The sequence below is a fragment of the Cucumis melo genome, chromosome 6 (assembly GCF_025177605.1).
Source record: "Cucumis melo cultivar AY chromosome 6, USDA_Cmelo_AY_1.0, whole genome shotgun sequence".
Classification (NCBI taxonomy): Eukaryota; Viridiplantae; Streptophyta; class Magnoliopsida; order Cucurbitales; family Cucurbitaceae; genus Cucumis; species Cucumis melo.
In genome coordinates, this window is record NC_066862.1 from 3,357,179 (window position 1) to 3,379,082 (window position 21,904).

General features: G+C 33.1%; 3 protein-coding genes and 1 long non-coding RNA gene across 7 annotated transcripts; 2 read left to right on the forward strand and 2 right to left on the reverse strand.

Annotated features, from left to right (window-relative positions):
* Positions 1–3,324: 3,324 nt before the first annotated feature.
* Positions 3,325–4,235, forward strand: LOC127149846 (uncharacterized). Its single transcript, XR_007821629.1, has 2 exons — positions 3,325–3,605; positions 3,934–4,235. It is a non-coding gene; the product is annotated as an uncharacterized LOC127149846 (long non-coding RNA).
* Positions 4,236–4,439: 204 nt separating this feature from the next.
* Positions 4,440–8,210, reverse strand: LOC103483590 (uncharacterized). The gene is made up of 7 exons (XM_051086061.1): positions 7,799–8,210; positions 7,303–7,367; positions 6,735–6,763; positions 5,915–6,612; positions 5,193–5,282; positions 5,034–5,095; positions 4,440–4,851 (listed from the first exon to the last, which is right to left on the reverse strand). Exons 1-7 carry the CDS (start codon positions 8,018–8,020, stop codon positions 4,746–4,748), a joined length of 1,272 nt encoding a protein of 423 aa, XP_050942018.1. The 5' UTR covers positions 8,021–8,210; the 3' UTR covers positions 4,440–4,745.
* Positions 8,211–9,538: 1,328 nt separating this feature from the next.
* Positions 9,539–15,020, forward strand: LOC103483591 (uncharacterized). 4 transcript variants are annotated; one of them, XM_008440298.3, is made up of 9 exons: positions 9,539–9,854; positions 10,116–10,444; positions 11,198–11,300; positions 11,486–11,553; positions 11,779–11,851; positions 12,339–12,457; positions 12,543–12,647; positions 13,277–13,376; positions 14,650–15,020. In XM_008440298.3, exons 3-9 carry the CDS (start codon positions 11,217–11,219, stop codon positions 14,824–14,826), a joined length of 726 nt encoding a protein of 241 aa, XP_008438520.1. In that variant the 5' UTR covers positions 9,539–9,854; positions 10,116–10,444; positions 11,198–11,216; the 3' UTR covers positions 14,827–15,020. The 4 variants fall into 4 exon arrangements, with proteins under 4 accessions (XP_008438520.1, XP_008438522.1, XP_008438519.1 ...); XM_008440300.3 differs by having other exon boundaries at positions 10,194–10,444; XM_008440297.3 differs by having other exon boundaries at positions 9,539–10,444.
* Positions 15,021–15,454: 434 nt separating this feature from the next.
* On the reverse strand, positions 15,455–20,362 carry LOC103483592 (pre-mRNA-splicing factor SLU7-like). Its single transcript, XM_008440303.3, has 11 exons — positions 20,116–20,362; positions 19,413–19,476; positions 19,037–19,200; positions 18,847–18,959; positions 17,560–17,985; positions 17,318–17,453; positions 16,911–17,210; positions 16,326–16,542; positions 16,067–16,170; positions 15,824–15,892; positions 15,455–15,732 (listed from the first exon to the last, which is right to left on the reverse strand). The coding sequence occupies exons 2-11, from the start codon at positions 19,426–19,428 to the stop codon at positions 15,655–15,657; spliced, it is 1,623 nt and encodes a 540-aa protein (XP_008438525.1). The 5' UTR covers positions 19,429–19,476; positions 20,116–20,362; the 3' UTR covers positions 15,455–15,654.
* Between the last annotated feature and the right edge of the window lie 1,542 nt (positions 20,363–21,904).

The following is a 21,904-nucleotide window of genomic DNA, read 5'->3' on the forward strand; positions in this document are numbered from 1 at the left end:
CAACACTTCCCAATATTCATGGTAAGAAAGTTTTGAAACTTATTTATTTTGCAACTGGATTTTATATATTATTTGGAATTTTTGAGTATGTAAAATTTCAAAGTGTTTGTTATTTGTTACATTGTTTGTTGTTTTCTCATAACATTGGTTACAACTTTTGTTCTTGGAATAACTTTGAAAATGATGTTAACTTAATTTATCATGAACTCTGTTAGGAATCAAATAATGAGTTAATATATTGCATATGAAACAATAATTGTATAACTTACGTAGTTTGCTTTCCTTATTAGGGTTTCCGAACTTACAAGAAAGAAAAAGCCTCTGTGGAGGGTAATCAAGATGTGGGGGTGGAGATTTAGTAAAAGAAAGAGGTAAACGTGTTTTATGTTTTGTAACGTAACTTAACTATTTTATTTTAGGAATAATGTTAACATGTATTTAGGAATGTTGCTTTGACTATCCTGCAGTGGTAGTCATTGAAAATTTATTTTGTGCGATCCGCTTAGACGTATGTTTTAGGAATCATATTGACACGTACTTAGGAACTTGATATTTTGTTGTGTTAACTATTCTGCAGTTATGGTAGTCATTGGAAAACTATTTTGTTCAATCCGCTTAGACATATGTTATAGGAATCATGTTGTTTTTTATTTACTTTGGAGGAGGGGGCCTAATGGTAAGTTAATGCTAAGTTTCAATTTGATGCAAACTATAACATTGCTGGTCTGTAAAGATTGAATCGAAACTTACATTTGCAACATTTATATACTATGCTTATGCCTGTGCTTATGTAGTCGGTGTTTTTTTTTTAATCTTTTACATTCCTTATGAGTCTTTTATTAAAAACCTTGGTTGTATGAACTTTGAACGCTTATTTTGAAAAATTTATTGGTCTGCTTATTAAGAAGATGATTTTTGTTTGACATGTACTTAATGTTTATACTTATGTTTATGCACTTTCCGTAATGAATGTTGTCTAAGGTTCATTTTCTTCAAATTTGCAAGTAGTTGAAGAACCCATGGACCATGGTATCAATCAAGTTCTCATTTATGCGTCAGTTTGATTAGATTAGGTCACACATACATGTAATATTACAGTAAATTTATCTTTTGGATTATTGTAAAATCTTTACCAATAATGTAAGTTATATTTTTTATTATCAATATAAATATCTTTCCAAACATATGTGGGTAATGTTGAAATTTAGTATTTAATTTTTTAGAAAAAAGAAATATATGACAGAAAAATATGTGTTGCGAAAATGAAGAATAACGGCACCAAACATGTGTAGACATATAAGCCTTTATTAAACCGAAACAGTGTCGTTAAAGCACATTTCTTGACAACAATTTTGTATAACAAAATATTTACAACGACAATATATTAGTGTCGAGTTATACTGAAAGGTGACACACGTAAAATGTCGTTATAAGAGTATTAATGACAATATATTGGTGTCGAGTGATAGATAACGGTGACACATTTAAATTGTCAATGTAATAGTATTAATGACAATATATTTGTGTCGAGTGACAGATTACGGTGACACATTTAAAATGTCAATGTAAAGGTATTAATAACAATATATTTGTGTCAAGGTATAGATAACAGTGACATATTTAAAGCGTCAATATAAAATTATTAATGACAATAAATTCATGTCGAGTAATAGATAATGGTGACACATTTAAAACGTCAATCTAAGAGTATTAATGACAATATATTAGTGTCAAGGTATAGATAACGGTGACACATGATTTGCATCAATATAAGGGTATTGATGACAATATATTCGTGTCGAGTTATCGATAACGGTGACATATTTATTGCGTCAAGGTAAAGGTATTATTGACACAATTTTGGTGTCATCTAAGCATATTTAATGACACGTTTTTCAAAGTGTCGTGAAATAGACTTTCTTGACAGTGACTTCAATGACACGAAAATTATGTCGTTGTAAATCTTTATGACGCAAAACTTGCGTCGTTAAAACCCTTATTTGTAGTAGTGAGAAAGTAAAAAGGTGTGTGAACACATGTGATCAAACATGCATGAAAGCTTAAGAAGCCGAAAATATGAAAAAAGGAGTTAGGATTGGCTTCAATGAATAAACAAAAATTAGTGTTTTAAAAGCCATATTTCAGATTTAAGCATATATATATATAGTTTCAAGTTTCTACATGTAGTTAATTATGGTCAATATGAAAAAAAAAAAAAAACAATGTTGCTTTTTCTATGGTTATATGAGAAAATGGTGTGTTATGTCAAAGAATTTTACCTACGCCTATTCATTAATTATATATTTAAGTTTGTTTTTTAGGCGGTGCTGTGATTAAGAGATATATAACTAATAATCTCACAATCATATACTTTATTTATTCTGTTAAAATCATAAAAGAATTAATCTAACATATAAGATTAGTAAATCTAAAAAGTCACAACATTAATTTTTTTTAATAATGTATTATACGAAACCTATTTGAGTTTATCAAGTAGTTGAGATGTGCATGCGTACACCTGCTAATCTATATCTCCCTCTCTCTGTCTCTCATATATACATTTGTTCCCAAAATTTTAAAAACTCATTGAAATTATTTATCCTAATTTAGGTCAAATTGTGTTTTTTTTTTATTTTCAGAATTTCCTCCTGATAATAAATGGTTGAAAAATTGTGTTATATACAGATAATATTAATTTTAATACAGTAGAGTAAAGTGATTCAATTTACGAATCTCGTGATCGCTTAACACAAATGTAAGACGTCAGTTGATCAAGTTACCCCGTTTTAATGTGTTTTATACTAATAAAGTTCTTGTTGTTGAATGATAACTCAACTAATTCGGTGAAGGATTATGTTTTCTGAAAAATAAATAAATAAATAATTGCAATAGAGATCACTCCTAGGTTTAATGGTTTAAGCCTAAATATAGTAATTAATATTTTGAAAAAAATAACAATACAAATATAACAAAATACACTCCTATTAGTTGATGTGGTCTAGGTCTATCATTAATGTAGCACTATAAGTGTGTCTATTTGTTATATTTACGACTAAAATAATCGTTGAAAATGTCAAAGATAATTTAAAGATATGTTTAAGTAAATTTGTGTAATGGCAATTTTGTAAACTACGCAGATGGGTCTTCCACATTCATAGGGCATTAACGTGAAAGGCGTTTTAAACCATAAGAGGAAATTAATCTTGTTCAAAAAACAGGAGGTGAAGGGAAGCATGACAAGTGTGCTGTCGTAAGTCGTTCCTTTTCCGGTAGTATCATCATGAATACCGTTTCAACTTGAATCCAATTTTCAGGGTCATTGTTTATATTAAGAGTACTTATTTTTATTTTCTAAATAATCGGAGTTTTTTCAATCTTATTTTCTATAAATCCAAGTTCTTAACAATATATAATTTTGAGCCACAAAAAAAAAATTGAAATTGAGAAAAAAATGAGATCGGTTGTAATTTGTTTGATTATTCTTAGCCTATTTGTTAGAGGATCCACAGCTATGCTTAAGGATTCCCCTATGGATACCAACCAATATTGCAAAGTTGGTTGTATCGTTTCTCGCTGCAATTTGAACACTATCATAGAAATCGAGAGTAAGCTAATTTCTCGCTAGTACTCTAATACTACCTATTTTAATCTTTACATTATTGGATCAAATTAATATATCTATTTTAATCGTTTAAGTTTTTTGGACTTTCGATGTTTCAATCTAAATGCTTTTATGTGATCTTTTAATTTGTCTTGTTCTTTCCTTCTATGGGCTTCTAATGTCCCTTGCATACAACTCTTTTGATTAATGAGAGAGTACGTAGTTGTCGTATTCATATACTAGCTAAAATTCGGTCTCTTTCTTTAATTTACTCTAGGTTTGATGGATGATTATCTTTTCTAATTGTTTTTTTCTCTTTATGAACTTGGCAGATGTGACGAAAGTAGAGAGTTGTGCGAAAGAATGTGCTCAAGTGTGCCTAAAGTACTGATGCTAAAGAAAAGAAGATGAAGTATACTGAGAGGAGAAAAGAATTTTGCTTTTCAAGATATTCTATATATGAATAAACAAAAATCAATAGTAAAAATAAAAACCATTGGTTTAAACGCTTATTCTTTCATATTGAAGAATCTGTTTTGTTTTGTAGTTAATTATGGGCACAACATGTAAATAACAACACTGTTTCTCTTTTTATGCTATATGAGAATAAAGTGTTTGGTTATATTTTTCCTTATTACAGATTGTGTGTGTGTGTGTGTGTTTTTTTAATACTCTTTTAATTTGTTTAAAATATAGTGGTTATGTACTCTTTTTTTTATATAAATTGAACGATTCAAAATATATTCCAAAACACACCCAAAATAATAGTTGGTCTAAGTGTTGAAAAACCTAAGCAAATAGTTATTTAATATCCATCATACCTATGAATAAACAAACATGGGAAAATATTGTATGTTTCATTCAAAAATCAATCCACAGTTGCCGCAGTTACAACAATAAACATACATATATGAAGTAAAGCATTTGGAGAACTACAACCTGCACAATAATAAGTTCAAAATTGATTAGGCATAGCCCATTTTTTGGATGGACTCCCTCAAAAAATTGATGATAAATATAGAAACGCCAGTTCTTTTGAGTTCCCATGGAACATACAACCAATTTTTTTTCCATGAAATGGAAACTTCATTCATGATTTGATCGGAAGCAGTTAAGAACCAGAATAGTGAATCCATTCATGTCATTAATCATCATCAGAATAATTGAACTTTACTGAGTGAGATTGCAGATCAATCACACCGCCTCGGTACGACCCACGCTTCTTCTTTGTCTTTTCATGCCGAAAGTCCCTAATACATGATAAATTTGAATCAAGAGCCTTTTTCTAAACCAGAAAACATATCAAAATTCCCTCCACACAATTCAGTGTCAGTTTTAGCAAGTAAGCAGCAGTAGAACTGAAACTAGAACTAAAAGTAAAAGCTACGTGATAAAAGTTAAGTAGAAATGAAAGAAGAATAAAATGTATCACCTTCCTTTAACCTGCCCAAGAACTTCTTGAGCTTTTGCACCATACCCAGACTCGGCTCCACCCTGCTCGGTATGAAATGATAGATTACAAATAAGAAACAAAAGATCCTAGTGGAAAAGGCGGAGGCTAAAAGTTAAATAATAAAGCAGCAAATCACACCTTCGCCCAGTAAGAATTGTCTGCAAGTTTTTCATCAGCAAATGTCACGGCATCTACTTTTACCCTCTGAAATGCATTGATGGTCTTTGGCTGCAATAATACAATACATCAGCTGTATGAAGTACGTGTAGAATGAACATCTGAGTTAAGGGAAAGATTAAAATTTAAAACATTGATCCCACTACTCTTATGTTCACTGGCCATTGGCTACAATTATGATTAGTAAATTTCACTCGTAGCAACTATCCTATTCAAATTAACATTTATGTTTTTCATTCTCCTGCCAGTATCACAACCAGCTTCAGATATGAAACTAAAACCAATAGTAATAGTAATAATATATATATACATATATTAAAAAAAAAAAAAAAAGAGTAGCAGAGCTGCTTAGTTGAGGGATATTTAGCATGCTCGTGGACTTTACAAGTTAATTATGCTTTTTCATACCTTCGTAGGGTCCATCCCATTATTAATGTTGATCTAGGTGTACTTGGAAACACTTGTTGAGTGCTTAAAAATGTGTTTCTAAAGCACAATGAAAATGCTTGTACTTAGAAAGTAATTTCAAACAAGCGCCGCATAATCCCGATAAACCAACAGAAGTCTAGTTTAACATTGAAAGGATTGAAGATAGAGCATCACTTTTTCTCATGCATATGCATATTAAACTGTCTCAAAATAGTTGTATCCTCAAAAGATTTGCACAGGCTAGATTAACATACCTCGGTTGAACCATTTGAGTGTTTCTTAAAAGCTTTCTTTGTGGAAGTTTTCTCTGCCGTTTTTTCAACAGATTCATTTGTCTGCTGAGAAAGCTCATTGATAGCGCTCCTATTTCCAGCATCTACATCAACCTTTGTAGACTGCAAACTAACGTTGCCTCCTTTTGAACATTCTAATTTTCTACGTTTGACATCTTCGGTTTCTTTCTCATCAACAGCAGGAATGTCGTTATCTTCAGAAGCCAGCCTTTTCCTTTTCTTAGAAATGTCATTCTGTTCATCAACAACAGATACATTCTGTTCCTTTTCCTTTTCATCACTTAAATGTCGACCATCCTTTTTCTTCTTTGTTTTGGATTTGACAACCTTTTCTTCAAGAGAGGCGACATCACCATTCAATCCAATAGAATCTACAGCTATATCATTGGAAATTGTAGCAACAGTCTCTAACTTCTCTTTGTTCTTCTTTTTCTTTTTATCCTTAGATTTCTTTCCTGCATCATCATGGACAGTAGTGCCATTGGAGTTATTCAAACTCTCCGCATGGACAGGTTCTGATTTCTCATTTTCTGCAGCATCCACATACATCTCAGGAACTGCGTTCTTTTTTATTTTCTTTTTATCCTTGGACTTTTTTGTCCGTTCCTCTTGTGCTTCAGGGACCCTACCATCAGCAACCTCTTTCACCGTTTCTTCATCTACGGATCAAATCCAACAAAATGGAAAATGTGCAATTAAAATCAATCATTTTGTTTTGTATTAAAAAACAGAAAAACAAAATAGCTTAACTAATTACTTTAAAAACAGAATAAGAGAATACCTGGTTTATTTTCAGTTGTGATGGCTTGACTGCTGCATATTATAATTTTAAGTTAGATAATTGAATTTATTTCTAGATATACTAAGATTGTGGCAAAAAAAATCAATAGTATGAAAGAAAGATGTAGCATGACAATGAAATGCCAAAGTTTGGAGATTTGCTGAGGTCACGAAGACTATCACTTCCAACATAAATACAATGATTTAAGAACATCTATATGAAACACAAGGAGAACCTTGATGTTAGTTGCTCAGCAGAACGAGCAAATTCCATTGAAAGTAAGTCACACATGCATAAGCATACAAAAGCATGCTTTATCAGTTTGTATTCTATTAAAAACTAGATTGCTAAAAAGAACAAAAAGAAAACTTAATGTTAAAAAACTGAAATATAAGAAGGCGATCAAACAATACAAACTGTTTGCAATTTTTTAATTTGATCTCTTTAAACATCATTGTACTTCGGTCTCAAGACAACATTAAACAGACTGTTCTGCACAAGCAGACACAAACTTAGCAATGTTTTTTATAGCTCAACAGACAATAATCAAAAGAATATCTGGTCCTACCATTTCTTTAAATGCTTGTGGCACATTTCTTCGAGACTGAGCAATAAATCCTTTGAAGAACCCTTCTGCACCAATAGCATCAGAAACATAAATTGTTTCAATATCGAAACTCGCAGCCAAAATTAATCAAGGGCTAAAGATCACCACATATCACCATTTAATTGATTGCAACAAATAGAATGTCTGGGAGTACAAATGAGCAATACTTAAGATAAAAGAGGAATGCTATCATAAATAACTACTAACTAGTAAACTTGCTCTATAAAAATACGAAGGTAGGATTAAACAAGAATGTCGTTTGGCAAGTAAAGCCGGAACAAACCACAAACATTTGGAATGAGAAGCTCCATGAATAGGAAGCAGCCCCAATTAACTAAGCGATTCATCTAGCAATAGACTGAATTGCAAAGCAAAATAGTGGGCAACCACAAAATTAACCATTACAACGAAGAAGTCTTATTTAGGAAGAAAAAAATAGATTAAAGTCGGGATGGACCTGAATCTGGGCTTCGGAACGAAACTTTTTGAGGGTTTTGGAGAAACCATTGCGCTCCAAAAAGAAGGCTACAGCGTGAAGAAGAAGAGTCCTGTGCTGAGGGTGTAAAGATAGGGCTTCATCGGCAGAATTGGGAGCTTGGGTGTGGTTGTTGCTTTGCTTCATAGTGTGGTGTGAGAGAAGAACTTGGCGAGGTTTAAAACATCCTTTTTCTTCAAGCATCCTTCCAATGACTATAAATGTTTGAACTTTGAAGACAGACAAGCTGAAGAATGTAGTGAACTGTGGATGATGAGCAGAAGAAGAGTCGGGAATCAGAGAGAAGATTGTAGAGATGCTATGGCTGCAGAAAAAGGCGGGACCGGAGGGAGCTAAAGTAGAATTAGGGTTTTTCTTTCCCTCTCTGATGTTTATAAAGTAGGTAAGTGTTAAAAACGATTCTATTTTTGAAGAGTACGTGAGTTAATTATTACGATGACTAATTAATCTACATTTTTCTCTCATTTTTTACCACTTCATCAATTCATTCAACTTTGCATCGTAATAATTATGTTTTCTATTGTTTTTGTGTTTTATTTAGATATTAAGAATTAGTAAGAGATACTTGCACACATTACGTTATTGTCATAATTGCTATAACAACTCACAAACACAAACTAACTTTTAGGTGATGGTGTCCTAACCCATCACCTAAGGTTCTAAATTTAAAATGATTTCTGTCACGTAGAATTATAGACAACGAAGCAATAGATAATAGTTAAAAGAAACGTATCTTAATCTACCGCTTGTTCTTTGATTTACTATTGAATCGCTTTAATTATAACTTTTTAGTGTCCTTTGTATTAAAATATTATTTTGACTATATAGTTTAAGGTTTGCTCGATTTTATCAAGCGTACATAAATTAAAATTGAACAAAATTCAAAACAATGTGCTACCTTGGATAATGAAAGTAAAGAAACCAGAATTATAAACTCAAAATTTTTTAACTTTTATTTCATTTTCTTCCTAATATGCTATTTTTTAAATCAATTTCGTAACTTTTTGTTAAATAACTTGACTCTTATGACTTTGTTATTTATTGTTAAAGACTGCATGTTTATTAAGAAACATCATCTTCCTCTATTCTGTCACCCTTCTCTCAAAAAGCTTTCATAGACATCACTCGTTGGTCGTTGTTGTCGAAAACTCTAGTGAAAATGATCATTAATGACTTACTTAATGATCACATTTTGACGATCAATTTGTGCGGCAACTACATTTGGTAAATACAATATCCAAATACCAACAATAGGAACCTCATCAAATGGCAAACTTTGGCAACTACCTTCTAACATCTAAGTTAAGCAATCACCGTCGTTGTCAACTCTGTTGATCACGTATTAAAAAAAACTAATTTTCTGAAGGTATATTTAACTAAAATAAAAAACAAAACTTAATAGTTCATAGCATTTTAATGAAAGTATTTTATAGTTGTTTGACATAATTTGTAGAATGGTACATTGTAGTATTTATATTTTAAACTCGCGGTACGTTATTAGTCATAGATTCAATCCATAGGTTAACCTAATAGTAAAAAGGATGTTTTTGGTAATATAAGAAAAACACAGAAACCCAAAAACTAAGGCAACAGTTAGAAGTTATTAATTTAAATGGAGGGCAAAATAGATATTTCATCTGCTTAAAAAGGTATAAAAAAGAAATGCTTTAAAAAAAGAGGTCTATGATTACGTAGAAGTTATTGAATTTTGGATCAGTTTGGGCAATTTTCCCATATCCTCTTCTCTCACTCTCTCATCGACCCGCTCCATTTTTTCTTCTTTCTACTTTCTCCTCCAACGACGCAGCCACTCCCCGCGTGTCCTGAAACGTGCCGCGACCGAGCCCGCCAATTGCTCCAACGAACGGCGCTCGACAATCCTCCCTCTCCGGCGACCTGCTTCAACAGCAGCTGCAAGCATTTGAATCTATAATGCAGCCGCAGCGGCGACATTTTGAGTAAGATTACTCACAACCCTCTGGAAGGAATCCAGATCAAAATATCACAGCTCGTAAAGGTCAGATCTTATTATGACTTGATCGGATTTGATTTAATTTGAAGGATGGTTCTTATTTATTTATTTATTTATTTATTTATTTATCTGTCTATCTATCTTCAATTGTGTCTGTTACGGTTATTTTTCCTTTTTTTTTTTTTCTTTTCTAGAGAAAGTTTATGTTCTAACGTAGATCAACGTCACAGACTTGCATATTTAATTATGGTGGGACTCCTATTTTGTTTTTTGTTTTTAAATAACGACGCCAATTTTTCTTTGAAGGCTTTGAGTTGCTATTGATTGGCATTGTTTAGGGCAATTGAAAAATCAAGGGCTCAAACGATCTCTTTTGGATAACAGGCTCAAATTGGAAGATACGAAACTGTCTTTAGTTCTTTAAACTTGAGTGTGGATCAAAAAACACATTTACAATAGTCGTTAAAGATTTGAGAAAGCTTGGATTTTGGGAATTAAAAGTTTCAAACCATTATTTGTTCACTTTGGTTGTATTGCAAGCTTCAAGAGGACTTGATCGATGAAATGGTTGGTTTAGCAAAGCAATCGAAGAGAGCAGTCTGATAATGAGCCAATTCTTAGAGAGCATAGAAAAAGTATGTTTTCTCTACTAATCGTTCACGCCTTCACTTCGTCCATATTCAAGTGTTCATTGAAAAAGCAGTAGATGATGGAAATTTTATGCCTTTGGGTCTTCAGAATATAAACATACGCTATAGAAATTAAAATAAGAAAGTCTTCACTTTGTCCCATTTTCAAAGCGTAGTTTGAGCAATTCTGCGTTCCAGCGAGTTAGCTGCTTTATATGTATATACTCCCATAATTGCCTACTTCAACTTTTGGGAAATTGACATTTCATCAGAAGATCAGAACTTGAAGAATACAAATGGTAGTTTTCTTGAGGAATTCTGCTTTTTAGGGAGTTAACTGCTCTATATGTATATATGGCCTCTTATTTGCGCTCGTACTGCCAATGCCTAGGGACATTGTCTTAAAGGCTTAAGGCGAGCTTAGACATTTTTTCTCGGAGAGGCGATATGAGAAGTAAGCCTCATTTTTAATTAGAAATGTACATTTAGGTCATAAAAGGCAAAACCTTTATTAAAAGATAATATAATATTATAATATTCATTGAAATTATAAGTATTCGTATGCTACGTTGCTGTAGACTTTTGAATCCTCTGCTTAACTATACTGATGATTTATAGTCATGTTCTATTTGCAATTCCTGACCGTGTTTTGATAGTAATACTATATAACCAACTTTTTTGTCCAGGTGCGTTGCTTGTTTTATTATTTTTCCTTACTTAATGTGGTTGCTGAATAAATGGCAATTCTTGATTCTGTAGGATTTTTCCTCTTTTCTAAATGGGTTTAAGTAAAACGGAAATCAACTTGAAGCGGCTCCTGGCAACTGCCCCTCATCAGAAGGATCAGGCTAAACTTATACATGTATGTCCAGATGATTGAGTGAAATTTCTAATTTGTTTAATTTTCAGTCACTTAAAAGTGATACGAAGATTATTATTCATTTTGGCTCAACTACTTTTAGTATTATATGAATTATTTTTCACAAGTATTCTACTATTATAGCAGCTAGTTTATGGATTTTGTCTTTTTTGGTGCACTTCTTGCAGTATGTGACTACTCTAAGAGAACAGTTGGAGCAACTTGCAGAAGAGAAAACACCCGAAGGCTTATCAAGGTTGGTATGCTTCATCCCTCACTTTCCCATTGCCTCTAGTGTCAGTCCGCCACGGAAATACCCTGGACAACTTTTCATACTTTTGTACTCTCAGTTTTGCTTGAGGTTTGTTTAATTCAACTTCATTGGACATTAACTGTTCTAGGAGCCCGTTTTGGTAAATTTAATTTTTGAGATTTTCTGATCTGGTCTCCCATAATACGAGCTGTTAGGTTTTTTGTGCAGAGTTTCAAAGGCTTTGCTTGGCGATTATTCAGAGAAGATAGAGGCCATTGCTTCAAAATTAATTGTACCATTGGTACGTTTGCACGGGTTTGGTTGTTTTAAAGTTGTTCTCTTTTGAGTTGTAAGATTATGGAACTTCTACACATCATAATTATCTATTTGAATCGGTTATTATATACTTTTCTTGAGTGAAAGTTTTTTCCTCTCCCTTTCCTTGGCATGTTAAACTTAAAGCATTTTCCCCCTCAAACAGATAGCAAAAGGCCAAAGAGTGCCCTCCATTCTAGAATACTTGTTTTCAACCTAATGTATAGCATGTCTGACGTTATTTTATTTCAATAGTCTGGTGTTTACGTAACAATATTGCTCATCTAGATTCATCTTTTGCTTAAACTTTTTGTAAATGCTCACTTTATCTTTGATGGTTTGTGTTGGTTGTGAGTTGTCACATATTTTCTTCCAAATCAAATGTAGATGCTAACATCCCAGGAGCTTCATTTATTGTGCTTGCATGTGGTGCAGTTTTGTCTCTTTTACTTAACTTTTTGATCAACTTGCAGCCTGATGTGGAAGAGTCTTCTGAGCCCTCTACAAGTACTTCTGTTCGAGAAATTTCGTCTGTAGCTGAAGGAGATTTAAACACCCCCAGTTCACCTACGGGACTAAGGAGGAGATTTCCGTGAGTGGTTCTTGCAAGGATTTATCCGACACCGAATCATTTTTGAAGTTTTTTATTAAACCAAAACTATTATATTACTGGGCAGGGCATCCTCTACTGTGGAAGATAGATCTCATGGCACCATCAAAGAAGACTCCTCAGCACCTGTCAAGTTGGATGCTGCAGCAATAAACCACATTGAGAAACACAGGTATCAACCCTGGTAGTTTTAAGTATATTTGATGAATCTTGCACTTTTTTCTCATAGCTTTTGCAACGTTATATGGTGAATTTTATGTAAGGGCTTTTATTAAATAAAGATGATAGATTCTATCTAAAGAACGAAGTACCTTTATAACATTGTTAGCAGACATCGATTGGAAAATATGGGGGGGGGGGGGGGGGGTGGCGAAGCTTATTCAAAGTTGGGTCTGTTTCTGTTTCAGAACTTTGTTAGAAAAATACGTTGGGGACTGTCTTGGTCCCTTATAGATAAATCCAGGATTTCCTTTTGAGGGTAAGGGTGATTGATTTCATTGGAAAAAAAACAGAGCAAGATCAGTTAAGAAACCAATCAAGGGAAAAACCGTTGTGTGAGGCTATACTAAGACATTTTTTGTAAGGGAGATTTGAAGTACTGATTTATTGGCGATTTTCAATAGTACTTAGATGAAGTGGAAAGTCAAGACTAGATAATGCAGGCTCTAGAATTAATAGGAGAAAAAAAGAGTAAAAACATTGACTACGCCGAATGATTCCCCATTCGATTTAATTAGTTTGTTGCCATTGCTTTCTTTTTTCTTATTGTCTATCATTAAGCCATGATTTACACTTTGGTAGGAAGCTTCAAGAGGATTTGACTGATGAAATGGTTGGGTTAGCGAAGCAATTGAAAGAGAGCAGTCTGATAATGAGCAAATCTTTGGAGAACACTGAAAAGGTATATATTCCCTACTAACTTTTTTTGTTGACGTAGTAAAAAGTGGAGATTTTTTGCCTCTTGGTTTATTTAAAATATACACAAACCTATAAACATCAAAATAAAGTCTTCACTTCCCATACCCAAAGCATATTTGGAGGAATTCTCGCTCTCAGCGAGTTAGCTCTTGGCTGTTTTATATGTATTTCATAGAGTTGAAGGTTTTTTGTTTCCCGGACATGCATTTAGAGGGCTGTGTTCCTTAAATTTGAAATATGTATTAAATATAGAGATCACTCAGCAAAGTGTACTAGAAGTCAACAAAGGGCCAAACGTTGGTGAATTATGTAACGCTTTTTGGGATAAATTTCCTAGTTAGACGTTTTCTTCCAAAATCATGCTGCCACAATCTCGCATTCAACTTTTGGGAAACAGACCTTTCACCAGAAAATTAAAAGTTGAAGAATACAGATGGAAGCCTTCTCCTTTCATAATTGGTCCAAACATGCTAAAGTTTTGTAGAACTGTGGGGGCTTTATTATGGTATATCTAGCTTGAAAGTAACTAGAGAGTCTTCGAAGATACGCTCTTTCCCCTAGAAATGTACAGTTAACTTGCTCACTCATAAGAAATTTCTTTTGTAACTATTGTGAACTACTAAAAAGCTTTCTTATAGTTCTTTTAGGAGAGAGTTCTCTCTACCCCTACTCCAGCCCCTATGTCGCTCTTTCTCTTTGTTTAATCACATATAATTTTTTATCTAAAAAGAAAAACGATTCCTTTACTTCTTTTTCGTGACTAAACCTTGACATAAATTTAGAAACTGTAGGCTGTAGGTAGTAAATGTGAGAGATGTGGTCGGTGCCATTCGTTCTTATCATTTTTTTGGTGGACGGGATCAAACCTCTAACTTTTAGAGTAGGTCGTGTCAATTATTGTTGAACTAAATTCACTTTGACTCTGTTTTGGCTTTATTTAAGTGCTTTGAATGATAACTTTTCTTGCTTGAAAAAGTAGTAGTTACTTGGGAGCATTTTTCAAAATACCAAAGTCTAAGGGTAGTTGAGATTTACTATATCCTTATTTTTTATTATTTTAATTAGGCTTGTGTTGCCTATAGATATTTTCCATTTGTACCTTTATTATCATAAAAAAATAATAAGAAACATCTATACCGTAGTTTTTTTCTCATTGCTAGGGTTTCCACATAGACCTTGTGTTCTTTCTTCATCTCTATTTTTCGATGCCATTGTAGTTAGTAATAGTAACTGTTAGACTGACATTGGCTTCACAGATACTGGATTCCACGGAAAAGGCCGTTGAGGATAGCTTGGCAACCACTGGTCGTGTCAACAAACGTGCTGTCCAGATTTACTCGGAGAGCTCAAAAACTTCATGCTTCACTTGGCTGGCGATCTTCGCAATGACGTGTATTTTCATAATGGTTGTGCTTCTCATTCGAGTTACTTGAAATACTAGAAATTATTATTTGGATTCTCAGTAAAAGGTTCAAGCATTCTTGAACTTGTATACACACACTTCTCGGGTAAAAAAGAAAACGAGATCACTCGTTGGATAGGGTAACCGTTTGTAATTTTAACTCATCATTGATATTTTTGTTTAATATCAAACAAACGATATTAAAGCCAGAAGAATTCGTGGTGAGAATTTTTGTCGAACTCTTTTTCTTTTAAATACAGTCACCAAGTTAACAATGTTTTGATTTTTAGCAAACTATTCCAAACCTTGGAGATTGGTATATTTAAAATGTAATTGCAATTTTAGAAGTAACTTCTGATAGTGTACGATTTGTCTACTCTACAGACAATTAGTCTTGTTCATATACATTGTATTTTTCGTTAAAAGTATCTTTAGCAACTTTTGCTTCAATTTTTTAAATTTTGATTTTAATTTTAATTCCATATTCTTTTGAATTTTCTTTTGGCGGCGTAACTTTCAATCTCAATTCACACATCACACAGGTCTTCAAAACTTGATTCCACTCCACACAATATACAACATCTGAGTTTAAAGAACTCATTGGATGCTAAATCCTGAAGTGACAACCATAGAGTTGTTAATACTAACAAAGTTGCCACTTCTTGGAAGAACAGAATCGATCCACACATTTTATAATACACCATTTGAAGTCAACCAAGTGGTTGTACAAACTCATACCTTCATAATTACACTTTTTGAAATGAGGTACAAAACGCTCAGATGACTATTTCCTTTCATGTTAAAAAGAAACAATTGCTGACTAATATTTACAATAACACATCAACACGTATGTCCTAACTTAGTTGAGAAAATCCTTCATGGGATCGTCATGATGTACCTTTTTCATCCTATACGCCTCCATGTCCTCAGCAGTTACCTGCACAATGCACGAAGTTGCATTATTTTAAGCCAAACAAACAATGAACATAGTTCGTATTGATCAAAAGCCGTGAAAGAAAATTGCATACCTCATCGTTCCATCTCACATTATATTTACGTTTTCTTTCATCCTTCTCCTCCTTCCTTCTTTCATCCTCCTACCAACCAAAACAGAAAAATTCAAGAAACAACAGAGAAAATCAAATAACATGCTTTGATGGAGTTTCGGAAACAAATCAGATGATAGTATTTTATCCGTATGAACGTAACTAAATTTGACATTTGATGATAACATGAGATATTATTGCGAGCAGGGGCAATAAATGTCATACCTTCTTGAGAGCTTCAGCAAGCTTCTTCTGATCGAGGACAATATCATCAGGTACTTCACTTCCCCAAGTAGCCAGTTTTTTCTCTTCTGTTGGGGCTGGTGTATCTGTAGTGTTATCAAAAAACAGTAAAACCAATGAGGATTTCAATCGAACAATTTCATATTTAAGAACCAAGAAGAGAAAATATTACATATTTTTAAATAATATTATATCTGACAAAGGAATATTGATTTAGGGTTTCAATCGAACAATTTTATACCTTCAGAAGTTGCTTTACGAGCAATGTTAGACTTCATTAAGTCTGCTGCTGCCTCAGCCGCCTCAATTCCAGCAGCCCCAGTGCAATAACTGTTCCGAATGGTTTGCTTACAGCATTTATAGCCCCACTGATGATCCTTCCACCATGAACCCCAAACACTCGTGTGGTTGTTAATGAAAACATCTTCCTCATATTTACTTTTAGGAAGAGCCAACTCCTTCAAGGAGGGAAATAAGAATTAGAAGAAAGTAAAAACTTATCACTACCGATCAGTAATTAAAAACCTTGAGCTTCTCTTACACGTCTAACACTCATAGAGACACAAAGACGACGTGATACAATGAGAAGAATGAGATGCAGAAAATACAGAAACAAAAACTCTTGCCCACACATTATAATTTGAGAGTGAGTGGACAGGTAAAATTAGTTGAAGGCTGGCCCAAATTTGAGCCTCCAAATAATCATTCTGATAAAGTGTAGAAGCATGAAACATAAAATAAAATATAGTTACAAATTGAGCTCAGCAGAAGTATCAAAGTAGACGCAGTCCTCTGTAGAGGAAAATAAAAAAGATAGATTTAATACCAGGCCTTTAACGATTCTTCCAGCACGATCATATTCGACTTGCCTCTCGCTCTGTCCCAATAAAAGTTCTCGAGGCAGCTTTTCCTCTGCAGCAGCATTCCCATACTTCTCCATGATGGCATCCTTTGTATGTGACTTCGATTTTTCTTTAATAACCTTATAGTTCTTATACAGAAGTTCAGCTTGTGATGGAGCAGCTTGCAGATGAATATCTTGACCTTTGTCAAATGCTTCCCAAGCATGTACATTGAGTTGCTTGAAATCCAAAGCTTGCCCGCTGATTCTATTTTGGTTATCACCCTATTTTAACAAAGATGATAAAAAATTAGATCCACGCAAGCATATATCTATTATATAGTTAAATTGAGAGCAAATAGGAATTCCATGATCCAATTTCAAATACTCACTCCATAAAACTTCTCGTTTGGATCAGCATCAGGAAGAGGATCTTCACGCATAGACCGAGTTTTGGGATCGTAATAAGCCGAGTTAACATCAAGATTTAAAAGATATTTGGCTGTATCTTCCCGAATTCGCAGGTTCCTAAGATGAGACAAAATAATTAGTAAAACATTCAGATGCTTTAGGAAAGAGCTAAGAAAGAGTGGGGTAAAAGGATAAACAAACATAAAAATATAACCAAACATACCTAACAGTTCCTGTGCTTCCACCACCAGTCGTGCGGACACGCTTTTCAACTTTAGCAAAGTCCATTTGCTTGCTCTCATCAACCTTTGCCTCATCAACCTTCAAATCATCTTCATCCTCATCCTCATCCTCATCCTCATCACTAACTTCATCATCCTCAGTCTGCTTATTATTTTTCTCTTCCAATTTTTTAAGTTGTTGTTCTTTCAAAAACTTTCTCCTTGCTTCATCCCTAGCCTCATACCTCTCAATGACACGAGCATAGGTTGCTGGATCATAACCATTCCAACGATCCCTTTTTCCATCATAATCTAGTTCAAATGTCTCAATCTTTTCATCTGGTGCTATGTGCATGTTTGTCCATTTGGCTCCTATCTTGCGGGGCCTTTCCATGCATGCCTTTGCATCATGTGTCATTGCTCCACAACTGGACAAACAATACATGTGACACATAAGTACACAAGCCATAAGAAAACTAAATTAAATAATATCAGAAAATTAATATAAACTCTAGGCAAGGATAATTATATAAAGAAGAAATTTCAGTGAATCACAAAACAACTAGGTTCAGATCACAGTTCAAAGCCATCATAAACCTATTTGTAAAAATGAAAATGAATTTGCAGAAGACCAATCTAAACTGCATCCTTGCACATGGAAGAACATCATACAGCAAAATCCTCTTCAAACTAATTGGATTTAGAGCCTGAAGGCAGCCAACATAACCAACATCCCAGCAAGTGGACAACAGGATAATGCATTCAGTCTTATTTTCAAATTTTCTTTCCTTTTGCAGATGACTAAAGAAGTAGAGCAATCTAAGATCCTAAATAACTGACATTTATGCCGGGAAAAAAAAGTGCCGAAAATATGATCTATTTTGAAATGAAATGATGCACTCATAAACTCATGATTGTGAATGAACTATATACAACAAGAAAAAATTGTGCAACTATAAATCATGACTTTAAAGACAACCATATAAAGGCATTGTAAAATGGTGCTAAAACGTCAATGTAGTAAATCCACATGACCGAGAGAAACCAATAGTTTTTTCCCTTACAGAATCTCAGCCCTCCACATTCTAAAGAATCCCATCAAGTCTAAGTTTCTAACTCATAAATTGAAGGACATTTTTTTTCAAAGCAAAATATAGAATACTAAATTAAGATCCTAATTCTGTGTCCCATTAGACCATTACTAATATACCTTTTATAAACAAACAATCATTAGTAGTAACTTTAAGTACGAACAAAGTCATAGGTCAAGAAGGCTTCATCTGACTTACTTTTCACATGCACCCTTCCTATATTTGTCAGCCTGATGTATTTTTGCACCTCTGTCGTACCAGGATTTTGTATAATTTGGATCTGATTTCCATTTTCTTTGATGTTTTAGACTCTGCAATAAAATCCAATGAAATTCAATCATCACGAACAAACAACATAGAATCCAGAGAAAAGGGGAGAGAAACTTACTGGTCTCTCAGCGTTAAGATACCAAGGTGCAGAGGACATATATTGAGGAATGTGAGGGTTGATTTCTTTCCCATCTTCATCAACCTCAGCAGGCGCAAGCCCTGCTTTGCGTGCTTCCTCTAGTTCTAGTTGTTTGCGATGATCCTCCCTAGATTTGAAAGCAACTGCAACACCAACAGAAGAGTTAATCAAAACAATGTCTTGCGATAAAGAGAGAGACTTCTCCGGTTCTAACTTAACAGGGTAACCATCATCACACTTTATACTTAGGCTATGTTGATAATTCCACGGAGACTTCTTTTTCTTTTCCTTTTTCTTTCTTTCTTTTCTTTTTTCTTTTTTTTTTTTTGGTAAAATTATTGCATTCGAGATATACCTGATGCAGTAGCCATCTTCAGCAGAAGCAATATTTCAGAGGAACGCCGAAGTTACTGAGAACCCTAACCAAAGAAGAAGAGAAAACGAAGGTCAGCGATGTAGGAAAACGGATTTAGGTAAAGACATAAAAATTTAATCTTCCAAGAAAATTCATACAAGGTGAAAGAGACAGATTCCTAAATAGGGAAAAATAAGTAAAACCCCAAAAAATTTATTGCAAATGATGATGACTTAAAAACTGATTTAATATAGATGAACTAACCTTAGAACCTCACTTGACTACACCAATCCTTCCAGAAAGGACCGGAAAGAAAAATATAATCGGATAGACAGGAGGTAGAACGAGATACTCATACAATAGAGAACAAATAGATACCGCCGTTTTATGAATGGAAAGTAGAATAGGAATAGTAGATGTAAAGAAGTCCTCTACACCGCCTTTGTATTGTATTTCTTTCAAATAAGAACACAGAATGTAGGAGGTGAATGGAAAATAATGCATTCTAGTGAAATTATAAACTAAGAAGAGATGAACCCAACCTACAACACATATCCAATTTCCCCCGTTTTCGCCTAATTCGGGAATTAAAGCGGTTATCAAGGATTAACCTAAACAGTCCATTATTAATAGCACCTCCGTTTGAAACATAATCGCGCAACAATTTTGCAGATTTCACAGAGATTGGAATCGAGAAAGGTACCTTAGACTGAGTGACGGAGAAGATCGACGAGGGTCCGCCGGAGAAAATGCAGGAACAGAGAGAGAGAAGAACCTGAAACGGCTCCAAGCGTGACGGATTGGGTAGTCGGGCTGGCGCGATGGTGTGGCGGTGCCGATGACGGAGGTTGAACTTGGCGGGTAGCGTGTGGGAGAGAACGGGAAAGAGAGAAATACAATGGTAATTACTTTTTCTTTTATCTTGTTTCTTATTTATTAAAGAAGTTGGGCTGGGCTGGGCTGGACACATAGGCTACACGTAGTGGGCTATATGGGCCTGCTAGAGTGAAAAGAGCTGGGCCTGTGAAGATAAATTGGAACTTTGGAATAAATGACCGAAGAATAGCTTCCGTGAAACAGTCCCCTAAAAGAAAAAAAGGTTATTATTTAAAAACTGCACATTTTTCTACTCATTTAAAATCGACACGTCAGCCCAATCTAGTAATCAAGTTATCGTCACACCATCTACTCTTTTAGAACAACTCATTAGGAAAAATATACACTTTTTCATACAATAAAACATAAAAGGAATTCGAACTATAGATTTTTTTCATTTACGTCACTAACTATTTTCAAGTTATATTCTATATGACATTTTATATATTTTTATATATAGTGTAAATTAGTTTAAAATATCATTGTCATACTCATGTTATAAATTTTATTCATTTTTTAAATAAAATCTTAATCTGACAAATGAAAATATATAAGTTAAAATTGAATAAACTTTAAAAATATTAATATTTCAATCGACTTATCGTTTTTCCATGAAAAAGGAAAATTGAAATTTGGAATTTTTTAGGGCAGTTTTTAAAAAATGGTAAAAAAATGGTGCTTTTACAATAAATTAGATAAAAAGGATGAAATTTTCTTTCTTTCTTTCTCTCTCTCTCTCTTTTTTTTTCAACTTAACCTTCCGTTTGTTTCTTCGATACTTTTTTATGTTTGCATTATTTTATTTTTATTTGGTATTTTAATCAAACTCATTTCTACTTAACATTTTAAAATTAAATTTGAATTTAATGTTTTTAAAATCAATTATTTTTAGTGTTATTTTTTCTATTTTTCTACTTTTCGATTTTTTTTTTTAATTTTTCAACTTGGAATTTGAATTCGAATAATGTTTTTTTTTCATTTTCTTTGTTAAATTCAATTGCTATTTTTTTTTAACGTTTTGACGTGAAAAATGCTATTTTTTAAGTTATAAATTAGTAAACTCTAAAAAAATTGATAATTTTTTAAAATACTCTTCTTTCGGTTTTCTACTAAGATATTTCATGTTATATTTAATATTTTGAGTTCAAGTTTTATTAGTCTTTCTTTTGTATGATTTATTAGTCAAAATGGCTCATTAATTATAATTAATTTAAATATTGTACAAATTTTTACCATTATAGAATGAAATTAAGGATGTATTTGGATTGAATTATATTTAAATAAGTGTTTATAAAACGAAAACAATGTTTATAATCACTTAAAAAAAAGAATCTAAATGATTCTCAATGTACTTATCATTCATATATTTGAAATAATCGACTAAAACTACAATCAATTAACTAAAATTAATCACAAAATACACATAAACATAAATATAAACTTTCTTACCTAACAATAAAAGTGTATTTGGAATACATTTTCAAGTCGTTAGTTTAAAAAATAAGTCATTTAAACAAAATAATAAAGTGTTTGATATTCGAAGTGCATTTTAAACAATAATTTTTCTCGAAAGAGTTTAAATAAAAACGAGTTTGATCGAATAACATTTCCATATA

Coding starts and splice junctions, on each gene's coding strand:
- LOC103483591 (XM_008440297.3), top strand. CDS start 11,217: ATGGGTTTAAGTAAAACGGAAATCAACTTGAAGCGGCTCCTGGCAACT. Junction 11,301..11,485: donor ATCAGGCTAAACTTATACAT/GTATGTCCAGAT, acceptor CACTTCTTGCAG/TATGTGACTACTCTAAGAGA. Junction 13,377..14,649: donor CTTTGGAGAACACTGAAAAG/GTATATATTCCC, acceptor TTGGCTTCACAG/ATACTGGATTCCACGGAAAA.
- LOC103483592 (XM_008440303.3), bottom strand. Junction 18,960..19,036: donor ATCTTAACGCTGAGAGACCA/GTAAGTTTCTCT, acceptor ATTTTATTGCAG/AGTCTAAAACATCAAAGAAA. Junction 16,543..16,910: donor GAAGAATCGTTAAAGGCCTG/GTATTAAATCTA, acceptor CCCTCCTTGAAG/GAGTTGGCTCTTCCTAAAAG.
- LOC103483590 (XM_051086061.1), bottom strand. CDS start 8,020: ATGCTTGAAGAAAAAGGATGTTTTAAACCTCGCCAAGTTCTTCTCTCA. Junction 7,368..7,798: donor GTTCCGAAGCCCAGATTCAG/GTCCATCCCGAC, acceptor CTATTGGTGCAG/AAGGGTTCTTCAAAGGATTT. Junction 6,764..7,302: donor CACAAGCATTTAAAGAAATG/GTAGGACCAGAT, acceptor AATATGCAGCAG/TCAAGCCATCACAACTGAAA.